At 36.5% G+C, this 18,820-nt stretch overlaps 1 protein-coding gene across 1 annotated transcript in view; it reads left to right on the forward strand.

Moving 5' to 3' along the window:
• The window catches only part of RIT2 (Ras like without CAAX 2), a 391,381-nt gene extending 372,964 nt beyond the window's left edge, over nucleotides 1–18,417 (forward strand). Inside the window, exon 5 of the mRNA XM_034995748.1 lies at nucleotides 17,976–18,417. Within this exon, the coding sequence (XP_034851639.1) occupies nucleotides 17,976–18,203 (228 nt within the window). The 3' untranslated portion in view covers nucleotides 18,204–18,417. The remainder of the gene's footprint in view (nucleotides 1–17,975) is intronic.
• The last annotated feature ends 403 nt before the right edge of the window (nucleotides 18,418–18,820 follow it).

The raw sequence follows: 18,820 nt of genomic DNA on the forward strand, positions 1-18,820 counted from the left end.
TAAAGAAGGACAAGAAGGATGAGAAGAAAAGGTAAAGGTAGAAAATAGGAAAATGGAGGAAAAGAAATTTAAGAGGCTATGCAGGAGAAAGGTGAAGAAAACAACAGAGGAAGTGAAACAGTATTCATGGTTTTTAGTAAATTGAGGAGAGACAATAACCCCACCCCCTACTGATTAAACATAACTGGTGGCTGAGGGGAAGACTTGTGGTCTGAACAAAATGCTTTTATGACACATTCAGTAAAATATGCCCAAAGGAAAACTGAACCATTCTGAGGATAGATATGGCAATGGAGTCAAGTGTATCAGAGTAACTCTGACAGTAAAAAGTCCCCTCCCCCACTCTGGTCGTTGTTGTAAAGACAGGAGTCAAACTTCTCATTCATCAGCATTGCATGATTTCTGACTGGAGACAAGCCAGTTCTATGTATTAAATGAATAAACAAAGTCCAAATTATAGTACATTTAACGTGTAATAAGTATGAGGCATTCTGTTATCTCCTTTCTATCTCTTACTAACCCCATTTTAAGATGAGGACACTGAGTTTTAGAAAGGTAAGTAACTCATATACAGTCACTCAACTAGGAAGCAGCAGAGATGTGATTAGAACGCAGGCCCTTTGGTTTCACAAACCATCCTCTCAAGCAGAATACTTTTCTCCCTGTATCTTAGTAAGACCTGCTGTTTTGACTAACACAGCCTATGTTCTCAGCTGCTGCTTTGGAGGATGGAGCACAGATAATGTCAGTGAGCTGACAAGTCATTGCCGTGATAGTGTTTGCTCTGTGCTCTGACATGACCAGAATCTGGAAGAGAAAACATGTCACTGATTTGGAGATGCAGTCTCAGGCCGCTGCTTCCTAACAGACTTGTCAAGGTTACTTTCCTTTCTCTGGCATGCTGTGTGCACGGCCATTGGGAAGCAGGTCGTTTTGTCCACCTGGGGAGAGACTGGGCAACTGGGCTTGAGAAGCAACAAATGGAAGGAGTTGCTAAGGGCACAGAGGGGTTTCTTGTAACAGTTAAAAGCTGTCATCTGTGCAGGCGCTTGAATCTACATTTATTGTCCAGATTTGAAGGGACAGAACTCACAGATACATATTCTATTATATATATAAAAAATTATAGAATATACATTTTAAAAATAAAGAATTAAATTTAATAAAGTGAAAGCCCCAGATCCAGATGCTCAGAGTCCTCAGCTGCTGATAGGGGAAAGTCTCTAGTCTCTGTCTTCTCCTCTACTCCATGCAAGCCTGCTTGCTTCAGGAAGTTTCTTCTCTGCACTTTTACATCCTGTGTGCTCTACTTGTCCCATGCACCATTTTTGTGTTGTAGACAAAGGGGCATCTGTGGTGGTAAAAAGAGTCTTGGGTTTTAGTGCCAACTCCAGCATCAAAGAACTGTAGTATCTCAAAAATTAAGAAATTCTCAAAATGTTTAGGATTTGGAGTATAGGATGCTTTGGGGGCAATTTCAGCTCTATAATTCAAATTCTCTTCTGACTAAATATAAGAACCTTTGATAAAAAGGGGTCATTTTACAGAGGACTGTGCAATTACTGTGTCCCTATAGTGTGACAGAGCTGTTGTGGAATGACATGTAATGACTTGATGGCTTAAAGATGACCCTAAAGTCCATTACAATCCTGAATTCTTTTGTTTTGAGGATATTCCATATTCTTTTAATTCTGGTAGCCCATCTGATGCCCTTGATTCTTCTAAGAGCCCAGACTGCTCCATTAGTAGTTATGACTAAGTACATGAGGTTATGGACCATATTACTATATAATCTTTAATCTGCATAGAAGCCTTCTGAAGGAGATGGTATCCTTTTTATCGTGAGGAGGAAATTGGGGTTTGAGAGGCAGAATTATTTATCCAAATAAGAGGTGAGCCTGACTTCATCTGGTACCAGTCGCTGTAGGAACAAATCACTGTTTTTTGAGTACCTATTATGTGCTACCCACTGTGCTATTGATGATGGGGGAATCACAAAAATAAATTGGAGAGCTAAATACTTGCTTTGATGTGATGGAAATTTCTCTCTGGGTAGAGTAGGAAGGATAGATTTGAGGTGGTCAAGCCTGAAGGTAGAAAAATCATCTAGGGGATAAATTAACAAGAGCCCCGGATTAAGGCACTGGCCATGAAAATGGAGAAGGAAGATGTCAGCATACCATAACAAAAAGATGGAAATGAAATGGCTTGACTATCAGTTAGATTTAAGGATATGGGAGACAGAGGAATCTGGAAGGATTTTAAAGATCTTGCCTAGATTACTGGGAATATTGGTGCCATTAGCCAAGATGGAACATGTGGCAAGGAAAAATAATTAATTTGACCACAAATTTGAAGTACCTATGGGACATTTCAAAGAAACTGCCCAGCAGAGGCTTGTGATTCTGGACTTAAACCGAAATATGATCTTTGAAGACATTAATAGGGGCTCATGAGAACTCTAATGATGACTAAAGCTATGGACTTGAATAAGAATATATAAGGAACAAATGCCAAATAAGAATAGAAGCAAAGTAAAGGTCAGAATCTATGGGCATATAGTTATGGGAAAAGTGAGCAAAGAGTAGTATTTTTAAGATACTGAAAATAGTCAAAGAGTAATCAGAGCTTAGAAAAATCAGGAAAGGAGGTCACCAAATCAGAAGAGAAGTTTAAAGAAAAAAGTAGTCAACTTGTCAAATATTGCAGATGCTGAAAGATCACTGGAAGCACCTACTGGGTTTGGCAGCAAGGGTCATATTTATACATTTGAAAACCATTTTAGGAGAATGGGTGGGGAGAGGAGCAGAATCCAGATTGTGAATGTTGATGTGCAAATCAGAAGTTATTAAATCAGCACATAAACCTCAGATATCTTTTTTTAAATTGTAGTTGAAACACAATGTTGCATTAGTTCCAGGTATACAACATAGAAATTCAACAATTCTATAGGCTGTGCTCACCACAATCTGTCACCATACAATGCCAGGAAAATACCATTGACTATATTCTGTACCTTTCATCCTCATGACTTATTCATTCCATAACTGGAAACCTATACCTTTTACTTCCCTTTACCCATTTTGCCTATCCACCATCTCCCCGCTGGCAACCACTAGTTTGTTTTCGGTGTTTATGGGTCTGTTTCTTTTCTTTTTTTCTTTTAGATTCCACATATAAGTGAAATCAAATGGTATTTGTCTTTCTCTGTCAGACTTATTTCACTTAGCATAATACCCTCTAGGTCCATTCATGGTGTTGCAAATGGCCGGATTTCATTCATTCTATGGCTGAGTTATTATAAGCGATAATGTGTGTGTGTGTGTGCATCCCCCCAGTTTCTTTATTCATCTATCAGTGGACACTTAGGTTGCTTTCATATCTTGACTATTGTAAACAATGCTGCACTAAAGGCATTCAAAAATGTCTTTTTGAATTCATGTGGTTTTTTGGGGGGTATATACCCAGTAGTAGAATTACTGGATCATATAGTATTTATATTGTTCATTTTTTTAAGGAAACTCCATACTGCTTTCCACAGTGGCCATACCAATTTATCTTCCCACCAACAGTACATGAGGGTTCCTTTTGCTCCACATCCTCACCGACACTTGTCATTTTTGTCTTTTTGATACTAGCCCTTCTGACAGGTGTGAAGCGATCTCATTGTGGTTTTGGTTTGCATTTCTCTGATGATTAGTGATGTTGAGCATCTTTTCATGTGTCTGTTGGCCATTTGTATGACTTCATTAGAGAAATGTCTATTCAGGTCCTCTACCCATTTTTTAATCAGATTGTTTTTTGGATGTTGAGTTGTGTAAATTCTTCATGTATTTTGAATATTAACCCCTTAACGAATATCCTCTCCCATCTAGTAGGGTGCTTTAAGACTGTGCATCCTTCTAATCACTTTCATACCTCAGCCCCATTCTTCATCTTTTTAACCTTGTACAAGGGCTTTCCTAAATAACATACAGTTATAGCTGTCCTTTTGTTCACTATTAAGAAGGTAACTAGAATTGGATGCTTAAAATATAGAACAGAGAGGGGTACAACTCATGTTGCCAGGCTGAAACAGATATTGAAGAGGACAGAGCCCAGATGGAGGTGTTGGACTTGACAGAATCAGTAACCTATTTATCTTCATTTGAGACTGGGAGAGTAACATAAGGTAGCTAATGACACAGGTGAGTTTCTAGGTGCTAGTCTTGAATGTTTTACTCATTATTTGTGGATGCTTTTATTTTCTCATCAAGGTGAAATAAGAGGGCAAGAACATCTGCTGAAAATGAGAAGTAAGGATTTTGAAGAACTAAATGAGGAATAGGAAAGGGCACTAGCTAATAATAAGTAAAATGATTGACAAGGGCACTGATGGCTCTGTGAAAATTGAAAACTATAGTAGTCCAAGAAGCACAGGCTTATAAATTTTTCAAAAAAATGCCCAGCTCCATATTCTGTAGATCCCAGAGTTAGAACTTGTATCAAACTTACTTTGTTCAGGTTCTTTCTTCTCTGCCAGGCATTCCTTTTCTGAATAATCCAAAAGGATACATGTGTTGACCATAAACTTGGAGGAACCCTGATACCACCTCTGGCTTTCCTTTGGGCCACATCAGAGTCATCTATCACTGTGATCCCTAGATCCCACTCAAGAAAGCATCATGACCCAGCCCTCTTTTTTTTTCTGTTTAGAGATTCTGCAGTGCATATCTCTTATACAGACAGTATACATATAAAAGAGGGCTTTTGGGGGACTCAAAACCTTTGGCAGTTCAAATGAGATTTGGGTTTATGAGCTCTCTAGTTAATCTACGGAGAGTTTTTGCTATAGTTGTTGGTTGCTTCTTCCTTGGTTGCCTTGCTATCCCTTTATTCACCCACCCATTCAAGGAAGAGATATGAAAGATGGTTATTGAGCTTGTTTCATGTGCAAAACACTGAAGTGTTGCTGGGAAAGCAATGTTCCTTGCCCTCATGGTTTTATAGTCTGCAGGGGATCCAGATATTACACAGCTATACAATTTATTGCTTAATTATAATTGTTATATGTGTTACAAATATAAGTTCCTTCTATTTTTACCTTATAAATTTATTAATGTAATAAATTAACTGCTGAAATATTTTTTGACACTTAAGTTCTCCAAGTGGCCAAAATTTTACTCTTTGTTCATAAAGTAATATACGTCAAATACACACATATATTAGTGCAAATATACGAAGATATCCTAAGGCATGGGCATACATATGTTCTGACATATATACTGCCTAACTTTATTGATTTATAATTTTAACAAGATATTTTAAAAGTAGTAGGAGAAAAATTCAAAGCAGCAGCCAGATATTGCTGTTAGCAAAATATTTAGCATTAACCTTCTCTTTTTGCTGGCTGCCATGGCAACCTTTCCCCCCGGCATACCAGGGTTTCTTGGATGAAAAGCACAAGACCTTGGAGATTTCAAATGCCTCTTGTACAAAGCAGTCTAAACCCTTTACCCTAGAGCCATTACCATCCTGTACCTGAGAAGAAGTGGCTATACCATTTAATTTATTATGTCCTGCTTTTCTCTCTATTCAATCAATCTCTCTCCAGCAGGAGAGAGAAAAACCTTTTACATTTCTTTGCACAGAGTAGGCACTCAAGAAATAGGCTTTTTAAAAAATTACTTAATTGATGGGTTTCAAACAAATTTCATATGAATCTACATAAAGTAGGCATTTAAGCTCACTAAATTTCTTCTGATTTTTCTCCTTCCTCCTTTCTTCTAAACCACATTAACTGCTGATGATCCCACAAAAGCACCATTATCACCTCTGCCTTAGGCCATTGCTAGTCCTTCCATCTGAGACTACTTCCAGTTCCCTGCCCCTCCTCCCACCAACCTGCTTATCATTTAGGTCTTCTACATAGATATCCTCCTGAGGAAGCCTAGAACCACTAATAAGGGCCTGGGCACTACTTATCTATGCTGGCCCCTGTCATGGCACTGATTATAATTACTTGGAATTTCCTTTTTATTTTCCTATTGCCCTGACAACTAGCTCCTCTGTTTATCATAACCCCAGCACTGTATTCCTATGGCCAGGCATCCTAAATGTTGGCTACTGTGCTGAGTCCAGGTACAGCAGTGAACAAGAATGACAGATTCCTGCTATAACAAAGCTTTCACTATACTGAAGGAAGACAGAAAATAAACAGAGGAATAAATTAGTAAAATGATTTCAGAGAGTAATTGAGTGCCAAGAAAGAAATAAGGCAGAACAATGGAACAATCACTGGCAATGTGCAGAATATTTTCTAGAGAATAGTTAGGCAAGGTGTCTCAGTGGAGATGATATTTAAGCTGTGACATGACTGATGAGAAGAAAAAAGCCACAAAAAGTGCTGGTAGAAGCACATTCCAGGCAAAGGAAATGTGCAAATACTCAAAGGCCAGAATATTGCAGTGGGCATGTGAGGAAGTACGTCTCAGGGCAGGTTGGGGCAGGGATTACTGAAGGAATTCTAAGGGGACCAGCACTGTGCTGACATTTACTATTAAGCCCTGCCCTCCCCAGTCACATCTGCCTCAGTCCTTGGGCTAGGGGTCCTCTCCCTCAGAAGACTGGTACAAACCTTGACAACACCATGTCTCCCCACTTGTGCATTTTGAACAGCCTGGGCCCCAACAGTAGCAGGCCCTGAGATAGCCCAGGTGCACCTTGTTGTTACAACTGTGCACCCTACCCATTTTGGATCTGCCCAGGCCAGACGGAGTCCCAGAGGTGACCACAGGTCTCATTTTGCAAGCAGACCTGTACACACTTACTTTGGACCCCTGCCAGGGTGGGGCTCACAGTTTTAACAAACAATGCCCACAACGGCAGGGTGCATGCAACACACAATGGAGACACCCCCTGAAGCACCAGGTTCTGGTGAACAGGAACACTGCATTGTAGGGAATTAGTGGACTTCTTCGTAAGGCCATTATTTTCAAGAGCAGGAGACATAGCTGACTTTCCTAACACAGACAGAGTTAGACAAAATGAGGAGACAGAGGAATATGTCCCAAACAAAAGAACAGGACAAAACCACAGCAAGAGAGTGAAATAAAACAGAGATAAGAACCAACTGGAGATGAAGAGCACAATAAATTAAAAATTCACTAGCTGGAATACACAGCAGGCTAGAGGAAGCAGAGGAGCAAATCCACAAAGTAATCAAGCTGAGCAGGTAAGAGGAAAAAAATTAGGGAACTCAGTGATTCCATCAAGCATAGTAACATTTGCATTATACGGATCCCCAAAGGAGAAGAAAAAAAATGGGGCAGAACATTTATAAGAAGAAATAATAGCTGAAAATTTCCCTAATTGGGGGAGGGAACAGATATCCAGATCCACCAGGAGGAACAGAGAATCCCCCAACAAAATCCACCCAAGGAGGTCCACACCAAGACACACAGTAATTAAACTGGCAAAAAAACACTGATGAAGAGAGAATTATAAAAGCAGCAAAAGAAGACCATTACATATAAGGGAAATCCCATAAGGCTAAGGCTATCCGCTGATTTGTCAACAGAAACTCTGTAGACCAGAAGAGAGTAGCATGATATATTCAAAGTGATGAAAGGAAAACCTGCAACCAAGAATACTCTATCTAGCAAGGCTATCATTCAGAATAGAAGGAGAGATAGAGCTGGGTTCATGACCACTAAACCAGTCCCAAAGGGGACTCTTTGAGTGGAAAGGAATAGGAATAAGAAAAGTGGAAAACACAAAAGCAGTAAAAATAAGCATATCTGTAAAGATTAGTCAGTGGACTCAGAGAAGGACATGAAATATGATACCATATGCCTAAAACATGACAGGGAGAGAAGAATGGGTTGAAACTTAAGTGACCATCAACTTAATACAGACTGCTATATGCAAAAGATGTTGTCTACACATCTGATGATAACCACAAATCAAGAACCAGTAAGAGATGTATATCACTAAAGAAAGCCAGCAAACCATGAAAGACAGCAAGAAAGGGTCAGAGAAGAACTACACAAACAACCACAAAACAAGTACCAAAATACACAGCAATAACTACTTTGAGATGTACACCTGAAACTAATATAATCATGGAACACTAATGATGTAATGTATGGTGATTAACATATTAGTTTTTGTTTTTTTCTTTATTATAACACCGTATGTTAACAAATTAAAACTTTAAAAGACGGGGAAAAAAATTACTTTGAATGTAATGGTCCAAATGCCCCAATCAAAAGAAGTAAGGTGACAGAATGGATTGAAAAAAAGAAGACCCATCTATATGCTATCCATAAGAGACTCACTTCAGAGCTAAAGACACCTGCATATTGACAAACATCTATCATGCGAACAGATGTCAAAAGAAAGCTGGGGTAACAATACTTACATTGGACAAAATAGACTATAAAAGACGAAGGACACTATATAAGAATAAAGGGGACAATCCAACAATATTATATTTATATAAATATTTATGCACCCAAATACTTAAAGCAGGTAATGACAAATGTAAAGGAACTAATTGATAGCAATACAATTATGGTAGGTGGCTTTAATACCTCACTTACATTGATGGGCAGATCATCCAAACAAGAAATCAACAAGGAAATGGTGGCTTTGAGTGACACATGGGATCAGATAAACAGACTTATTCAGAACATTCCATCCTAAAACAGCAGGATACACATTCAAGTGCACAGAAAACATTATCCAGAATAGATCACATACAAACAATTCTCAACAAATTCAAAAAGACTGAAGTCATACCATGCATCTTTTCTGATCACAACACTATGATCCTAAAAATCCATCATAAAAAAAATCAGGAATGAGCACAAATACATGGAGGTTAAAAAACATGCTATTCAACAATGAATGGATCAACCTGGAAATCAAAATTGGATATAAAAAAATACATGGAGACAAATGAGAATAAAACAACAATCCACAATCTTTAGGATACAGTAAAAGCGGTTCTAAGAGGAAAGTTTAAATGGCTACCTCAAGAAGCAGAAAAATCTCAAACAACTTAACCTTACACCTAAAGGAGCTAGCAAAAGAACAAAAAAATCTAAAAGTAGAAGGAATGACATAATAAAGATTAGAGTAGAAATAAGTGATAAACTAAAAAAACAATAGAACACATCAATAAAACCAGTACCTGGTACTTGGAAAAGATCAACAAAATTGATAAAGCTCTAGCCAAACTCATCAAACAAACAAAAAACCAGAGAGAGGACTCAAAACCACAAATGAAAGAGGAGAGAGGTAGCAACCAACACCAGAGAAATACAATTGTAAGAGAATATTATAAAAAATTTATGGCAATAAATTGAACAACCTAGAAGAAATGGATTAAATCCCTAGAAACATATAACCTACCAAAACTGAAGCAGGAAGAAGTAGAAGATTTGAACAGACTAATTACCAGCAATGGTAATCAAAAAACTCTCAACAACCAGAAGTCCATGACCAGATAGCTTCACAGGGGAATTCTACCAAACATTTCAAGAAGAGTTAATACCTATTCTTCTCAAACTATTCCAAAAAATAGAAGAGGAAGAAAAATTTCCAAATCTATTCCATTAGACCAGTATTACTCCAATACCAAAACCAGATTAAGGTACCACCAAAAATGAACTATATCAACTATGATGAACATAGATGCAGAAATCCTCAACAAAATACTAGCAAACCAAATCCGAAAATACATTAAAAAAATCATTCATCATGATCAAGTGGGATTATTCCTGGGATACACGGTGTGATTCAATATTTGCATATCAAACAACATGATATGTCAATAAGAGAAAGGATAAAAACCCTATGATTGTTTCACTAGATGCAGAAAAAGCATTCGATAGAGTACAACATGCACTCATGATCAAAAACCCTTAAAAATGTAGGTTTAGAGAGAACATAACACAATGAAGGCCATACATGAAAAACCCACAGCTAACATCATACTCAATGGCAAAAAACAGAGCTTTTCCCCTAAGGTCAGAAAAAAAGACAGGGTGTCCACTCTCACCACTTTTATTCAACATCATACTGGAATTCCTAACCATACCAATTAAACAACAAAAAGAAATAAATGTATCCAAACTGGTAAAGAAGTAAAACTTCCACTTTTTGCAGATGACATGATACTGTATGTAGAAAACCTGAAAGACTCAACCAAAAATCTACTAGAACAGATAAATGAATTTGGTAAACTTGCAGGATACAAAATCAATGTACAGATATCTTATGCATTTCTGTACACCAATAATGAAACAACAGAAAGAGAAAATAAGAAAGCGTACCTAGAAATAAACTTAATCAAGGATGTGAAAGACCTGTACTCTGCAACTATAAAACATTGATGAAAGAAATTGAAGACAACACAAATAAATGGAAAGGCATTCCATGCTCATGGATTAGAAGAACAAATATTTTTTAAGTGACTATACTACCTTAATGCAATCCCTATCAAAATACCAACAGCATTTTTCACAGAACAAGAACAATTCTAAAATTTATATGGAACCACAAAAGACCCAGAATAGGCAAAGCAATATTGAGGAAGAACAAAACTGGAGATACCACAATTCCAAATTTCTAGTTATATTACAAAGCTGTAGTAATCAATACAATATGGTACTGGCACAAAAATAGACACATCAATCAATGGAACAGAACAGAAAGCCCAGAAATAAACACAAAATTATATGCCCTATTAATCTTTGACAAATGAGGCAAGAATATATAATGGGAAAAAGTCTCTTCAACAAATGGTGTTAGGGAAAACAGGACAGCAACATGCAAAAGAATGAAACTGGACCACTTTTTTACACCATATACAAACATAAACTAAAAATGAATTAAAGACCTAAATCTGAGACCTGACACCTTAAAAATCGTAGAAGACAACACAGGCACTAATTTCTCTGACACCGGCTGCAGTACACTTGAGAACTGAGTAATATTCGGAACTGTTGAATTATACCTGAAATGAATGTAACACTGTACACTGGAATGAAAATTAAAAAGAATGAGTTTCTCATATGTCAGTGACGGCAGCTGAAGGTGGGAAATTCTTGCTAGTGCTTTGTTGTGTTTTGGTTTTCCCTGCAAGGAGTCTAAGATGATATCTATGCACTTACCTTTACATGGTAGATATGTGTAAATAAAGTAACCTGTAGGAGTGCCTGGGTGGTGGAGTCAGTTAAGCCTCTGACTCTTGGTTTCAGGTCATGTCATGATGTTGTGAGATTGAGCCCTGAGTCAGGCTCCACACTCAGCACAGAATCGGGTTGGGATTCTCTCTCCTTCTCCCTCTACCCTCCCACTCGTGTTCGCTCTTTCTCTCTAAAATAAATAAAATAACTTGCAGATTAAAAAAGCAAACAAATCAAAAGCACTTTCATTGGAGCTAGTCAAGGAAACTGGCAAGGTTACTCATATTGTTAAAACTGATCAAAATCAATTACACAATGAAACAAAATGAAAACTGAACAATCTAAGTTTGGGCAACTTTTCCTTCTTATTTTCTTATTAACAAATAAAATGTTTTGGTCCCAAATCTCCAAGAACCTGATTCCTGTTACCTTGATGATGTAGGCTCTATAATGAAAATTACTATCTTCATGGGTAAGAATGAAGTGAAACACAGGAAGACATTAAAAAATATATACAAATCCCAAAGAGTTTGTTCTGTACACTGAATGTTTTAACAGTACCCAGTAGGCTGAACCATAAAGATATTACACTTGCAAAGCTTCTCTTGGAAGAGCCAGATCCATCTCTCTGCCAATCTCTCCTCATTCAAGGTTAGCAAATACAGCAAAGCAGTATCAGAGTTTCCTTTTATGCTACTAAGAATTATATAGGTTACTAGATGACCACCATTACCCTGAGTACCTTTACAATAAAGAGCAATGAAGCTCCTGAAGTCAGCAGATTGTCGGGACTGGAACTCTAATTGACCAGCATGCTTGCCACTTCCCACCAGCAGCTGGGCCAGGACTAGAACAGGCTGTGCTTGCCATCATGCCCCAGTGGTCTCTTCATCCCCCCATGCAGCTGTGGCTAGTGCTCTAATGTCTCCTTGGGCAGATGGGAAATGGCATTTCAGAGAGTGCTTGGCACATTACACAGTGATCTTCCTCAGTGATAAAGGTCACATCCATTAAAATGATGGCTCCCCTGGGTTATTGAAATTTTCTATTGTATAAAACATTTTTCTTTATTCCTTTTTTTTCTGCCAATGCTTTCTAAGGCCTGCAGGTGGGACATTTAATCACAAACTCCCCATCCTTGCAATTGAGGGGCATGGTGGCACAATGGAATCTGCATCAATGATTCTTTCCCTGACCCCCAAATAGTCTTTCTACAATATTTATTTTTCTTTCTCTATTTAAAATTTTCTTTTTCTGTAAATGCAATGTTAAATGTTCTATGCCATTTGTTTGTAATTTAAGAATAATCTCAAGTTATAAAGCCTCAGATCAGAATAATCAATTATATATATGTGGAATACTGGCAGAGGGAACTGGAAAGACCCCATGAGAAACAGCAAGGATTGGAAACAATACTTGATGGAAGAGAGTAGAACTTGATGGTTGTTTTACTTAATTAGGTATGTGACCTTAAACCATTTGCTTAACCATTTTTGGACCTGAAACTCCTAATTTGGGGAAAAAATGTATTAATTCCCTTCTAACACTGTGCTTCTTTCTTAGCAGCTACTATATGGCATGGATGAATATTTGTCATTTAAAAACATTTAATTTTACTTAAAATTTGGATAGCTAAGATAATATATTGGATGAATATGTTACATACCCTGGTTTTGAAGCCTAATATAGAAACTGTTACTACTTGTTATGTTACTCTGATTCTGAATTACTCAAAACCATTAGTGGACAAATACTATTCCCAGAGATACTATTGAAATATTTATAGCCTTTGAACAGACCAAAATTATTAAGCATAAAGCCCAGAATCTGTAAAAATTAAAGTTCTTCCATTGAATATATAGTATATTGATCTCAATGTCTAGTGTAGGGATGACAAATTATGGTTTGTCAATATTGGTGTGAGATAAAATTTATCGAAACACGGGAATTTTAAAGTATGCTTTCACCTTAATGTTTTTCTTAAAAAATAAAAAAATTAGGTGATTGATCTAATAAATGTTTTTCAGGAGTTATAGAAGAGATCGAGTATTTTACTAAGTTTAATTTCCTTTTGGATTTTATAATGAATGTGAAAATTACTGAGTTGTAACATGGAATTAATATTCTGAAAATGAATCTAAGAATATATGCAACTACATTTCATGCTTTGAAATAGAGGGTTCATGATTACTACTTTACTTAGCAAAGCAATGGGGAGCTACAGAGTTAAAAATACTTCATCCTGCTACAATAATAAGCAGTTATGTCATCTATTATTTGCTTATATGACTTCAATATGAATCTTTGGATGGAATTTTTCTAATTTTTTTCAGATTATTACATTGGACTTTTAACTGAATTTTGATGTTTCCAACAATGTGTAATACACTTTTATAATTAGGAAAGATTTCATAAACATGTTTGTATAAAGAGATTTTTCAAATGTGTAAGAAATAAATATATGTTTAGTTAAAGACTTCAACCCCCTTCTACTTCTATTCTTCCCAAAAGAAAAACTACCTTCCTGTGCTAGGAGAAATAATCTCCATACATCAAGAATAGTCCAAAATGATGATGACTCGATGTCAGGGCACCACTGAATGCATCTTCACTTCCAAACTTGATTTAGAATGCTACCCAATAGTATATCAAGCTCCCATATATTTCATCATCTTATTTTTAGATTACCCATTGCATTGTATTGGTCTGTCTGTCTAGTCCTTAACTAATACCCCACTATCTGGACTGCTATAGATATAGGAGAACTATAGTAGGATGAGTCCAATGCCATTGTTATTGTTCTTCTCTCTGCCTCCTCCTTACTAGAATTGAAGTATTTCTTCCCCATTTTTTCCCTATGAATTTTACTATCTCTGTGTAACAGTCTATGTTTCAAAAGATTTCAGGATTTGGATGTATTTTTAATTGAAATTACACACTACTTTGAGATGATTTGTAATCTTTATGGTATTGAACCTTCCTGCTAGAAACCTAAGTCCATAATGTTATCTGATTTCAGAAATCAGAAATCTAAAATACAAAATTTTTAATGTATTTGCAAATTCTGACCAGAACTGATTCATTTTGTGGCAAACCATGATCTGATGTGATCTGAGACTTTAAATATCCTATTTACTGTGAATGTTGACACATTTAGCTATAGAAATACTACTGAACTTGAGGAAATGGTGATGCTCCAAACTCAGAGGGGGTACTTCCTATTATATAGTACATTTGTTTGAGTTTTTCACTGATGCACCATATACAAAAGCATACAAATTATAAGTATACAATTCATAAATTATCACAAAGTGAACCCATCTGAAACCACCATATAGATCAAGGAAGATAATAAAAAGCACCCAGAAGACTCCCTTGTGTCACCTCCCAAAGGAAACACATATTGACTCCTAACACTAGTTTTCTTGTGTTTCAACTTTCTAAAAGTGTAACTTGTACCATATTAATATAACAAGCAGAACAATTAGACGTTGGGTATATGAGAACTCTCTGTACCATCTTTGCCACATTTTTATAAAGCTAAAACTAAATGTTTATAAAATGTTTATTAAAAATGTTTCATAGGTCTGATTTCTGTCACTAAACACTATTATGTTTGTAAGATTTATCTAAGTTGTATATAACAATATTTGATTCATTTGCACTGAACAGTATACCATTCTATTCATATACAACAAATTATCAAATTCACTTATTTGTGTTGCTTTTAGTTTTTTGTTATCTGTGATAATGCTGCTAAGAACTGTTTTGTACAAGTTTTTTGGTAAATATATCCACACATATTCATCAAAGAAGGCTTTTGGTTATAGAAACTTAATTGTGGAAAAGTCTTAATTACATATTTAATTCCTGTCTAAGATATAGGATAATATAGATTTTCTGTTTCTTCTTGGGTAAAGTTCTGGCAAATTTTGTTTTAGGAATTTGTCCTTCATCTAACTTGTCAGATTTCTTGACACAAATATAATATTCCCTAATTACCTTTTTTTATGATTATAGGATCTGTACTTATGTCTACTTTGTCATTCTTGATACTGTTTATTTGTAACCCTTTTCCACCTTTAACCTTGTCTTGCCTGGGCTCTATCAATTTAACATCTTCAGATTTAGTCTTCTCCACTGCATGATTATTTTCTATTTCATTATTTCTGTCTTTATCATTCTTTCCCTTTGCTCCCTTTTGGTCTAATTTGCTGATTTTTTGGGTAACCTTTTGAGGTTGCTACTTTGAAACTTGCTTTATAGCTTAGCATGAAGTCTATCTGTATAAATGCTTCAAGTTCATTTGAAGAAAATGAATTTTTCAGTTGTTGGGTACAGCATCTTATCTATATAAATTAGATCAAATGTGTTTTGTTCAAACCTTATACATCCTTATTGACTTATCTATGTATTCTTTCACCTGCTGAGGGAAAATGGTTAAAATTTCTCACTATGATTTTGGATTTTAGTTCTGTTGGCTTATTAAATGAGGCTATGATTTTTGGTACATACAAATGTGTATCATGATAGATTCACCTTTTTAAAAATTTTTTATTATGTTAATCATAGATTCACTTTTAAGCAATAATTTTTAACTATCTACTTTGTCTGATACTGTACCAATATAATATCTTTTTGTATTAATTTCCATTCAAATCTCACTCTATATCCTTACCTGTATGGTGTTCCAACTACAAGTGTTTAAAAAAAATTGGTCTCACAATGTTTGTCTTTTTTTAACTGGATAATGTGCTGCACTTACATATAAATGGTTTTGGTAGATTCTATTTCTTTACAATTCTTTGTGAGCTAAGTATACAACCTGCTTCATTGACTTAAGGTTTTCTCCATTTGTCTTTTGACCTTTGAGACGTACATAAAATTATCTCTGCCTCTTGCCCACTGCTCTGTCATGGAACATCATATCTCAGATAAGACGAGCTCTTTGAATCTGAGTCTCAGAGTAAGAAGACAGGAGGGACAAACCAGATCCCAACCCATAGCCTGGAGCTGAACTGACACAGTCTGCCCTCTAGTTGCTAATAAGCAGTGAGAGCAAGAAACACTTTTGCAAGCCACAGGGATTTTGAGGCTGTGTGTATCCTAATGAAAGGGGATTAATCTAGAAAATCATACCAGAAATGTGGTATTGCTATAAAAAATAGCAAATATGTGTCTGTTACCTTCTGAGTTGGGAAAATTGTTACAGGAGCCTGAAAACTAAATGGCAACACATGGTATGCAGTGTCAAAGCATTTGGTAAGACTGTCACCTGTGATTCCTTGGAAATCAGACAAGTTAATAAATGTATGACTTTGTCTAATTGCTGGTAAGACAGAATCTTAACTTTAGTTGGTTGCTTTTATCTGCATTTCTTTAGTTACTAAAAGATAGAAATGAGCTTGAAAAAGGATGGGTGTGTTTGCCAGCAGGAATGAAAGCCCTTAGTGAGGCTGATCTTTCAAAGAAAGACTAAAAAGGACCTGGCTTTGAAATCAGACACCTTTTTATATCCCAGCTCAATCATTTATTACAGCATGGTGTATCAGTTAAGAAAAAGTGGTTTATGTTCCGGTTACAAACAACTCCAAAATGTCATCAGCTTTAAGCTGATGAACTTTAACAAAGTTCCTTAGTTATGCCTGGTGAATATACCCACCCTGGTGAACTGGGTGCTCTACTCCCCATAGTCCTGGTCACGGTCACTCAGGGGTACAGGCTGATGGAGTCTCCAATTCACCATACACTTCCATTTGGCAGGAAATATGAACATATCAATATATACACGTGAGTAAATTTAATAAATAGACCAAGTATGGACAAAGAGGCCATCAGAACATATTGAGTCAAAGCAGCCTTATCCTGCTTTCTTCAAGCCAGTGTGAATAATCTAATGGAGCTTAATGGGAATGCTAAAGTTTGAGCAGGATTATTAGCACCCAGCTACAGTGTCACATAATCTCCTGTACATCACTTACGTTTGCATCTTAATGCATACTTTTTAAATCCAGGTATTTTTTATTAATCATCCTTTCTCCTCTAGTGGTGACTTAGGTACCAGGCACTGTAGTAGACATTAAAGAGATGTTAAGGCACAGTTCCTGATCTCAGTCAGTTTATCATCCCTAGAGGACCCATTACAATAACATGCACCACCACCTAGTTTAGTGCCACACAACCTGGGTAGACCTCTAACCATGCTCTGAAGTGTTTAGCTAGAGACTTATAATGGTGGTGTTTGGCTTTTGTTTTCTTTTGTCAGAAGATCATTTCTCAAGTTCATGGCAACTTCATTCTGGCTTATTCTTAACTGAAAGCTCTGGACTATAATTAACAACAGTAGTTATAAAGCTTTCAATATGTACTCAGCAACATTATCTGTAAAAGGCACATTAGACACACTAACAAAAAGCCCTGGGGGCAGGTGTCATTATTCTAGATTACAAATGAGAAAACTGAGGCCAAAACGGTTAAGAAATTTACCCAAGTTTGCAAAACTCAAATGTGGGAGAGCTGAAACTCAGAAATGAAGCAGTTTTACTCTAAAGCCATGGTTTTGACCACTGTGCTATGTTACCTTTTTTTAAAGTCTGGAGAATTGATTTTTAATAAGTTCTAATCAGTTGCCCTTTTAGAGATTCTGATTTCTCATTTGTTCTTCAAGTTAAGAAATTCTAGAAACCTTCCTTTACAACAAATTCTATTTTCTTTTCATATAACATGCCCATAGTCCTGATAGTTTTTGACTTAAGCATCTCTTCCTTTCTCTCTTTTTACTATCATTTATTTTTCCCTTAGGTCTCTACAGAAGAAGGCTTGAGTCTGGCCAGGGAATATAACTGTGCTTTTTTTGAGACCTCTGCGGCTCTCAGATTCTGCATTGATGATGCCTTTCATGGTCTAGTGAGGGAAATCCGCAAGAAAGAGTCCATGCCATCCTTGATGGAAAAGAAACTGAAGAGAAAAGACAGCCTGTGGAAGAAGTTAAAAGGCTCATTGAAGAAGAAGAAAGAAAACATGACATGATATCCTTGCTTCTAACTCCCTTATTCTCTCTCTGAATTTTATCAGTTGGACAATTCCAGATGTTGCATTCTGCTTCAATATTTTCTGTGTCTCTCTCCCTTTCTTTTTAAATATCTGCCTATAGGTAAAAGCAAGATTTGCATAACTGTACCTCTTGAGATAGTTTTCTTTTGCCCTTAACAGTTGGATGGATTTTGTCAATCAGCTGGATATGCTGTTTAAGTTTTTACAATATATTACTAAATAAAATTGACATTCCAATTGCCTCATTTCCCTTTAAGAGTCTGGCTTCATTTAGTATGCTGTCTGGTTATAGAGGAAATTCAGAATTGCAGACAGAATGATAAAAGGCTCAGGGGATCTGCCTTTGCCTGATAAGACTCTGATTGTTTGCATATCAGGAATCTCAGTAAATAATGAAGCTAGGGAAACAATTCAGAGCAGGAGTCTGCAGCCCTGTCTTTCCTTAACTGTAGAAGTCTTGGTGCTTTTTTGTGAAGATAAACCTTAGAGGAATTATTGAATAAAAGGAACCAGTTGTGGGTTGTTGGAGGGCTGAAAGGAAATATCCCCGTATTTGCAGTGCTCTGCCCTGTTAGGCTTTGGCAAAATTATCA

This window comes from Mirounga leonina, unplaced genomic scaffold (genome assembly GCF_011800145.1).
Source record: "Mirounga leonina isolate KUSES-001 unplaced genomic scaffold, KU_Mleo_1.0 Mir_93, whole genome shotgun sequence".
NCBI lineage: Eukaryota > Metazoa > Chordata > Mammalia > Carnivora > Phocidae > Mirounga > Mirounga leonina.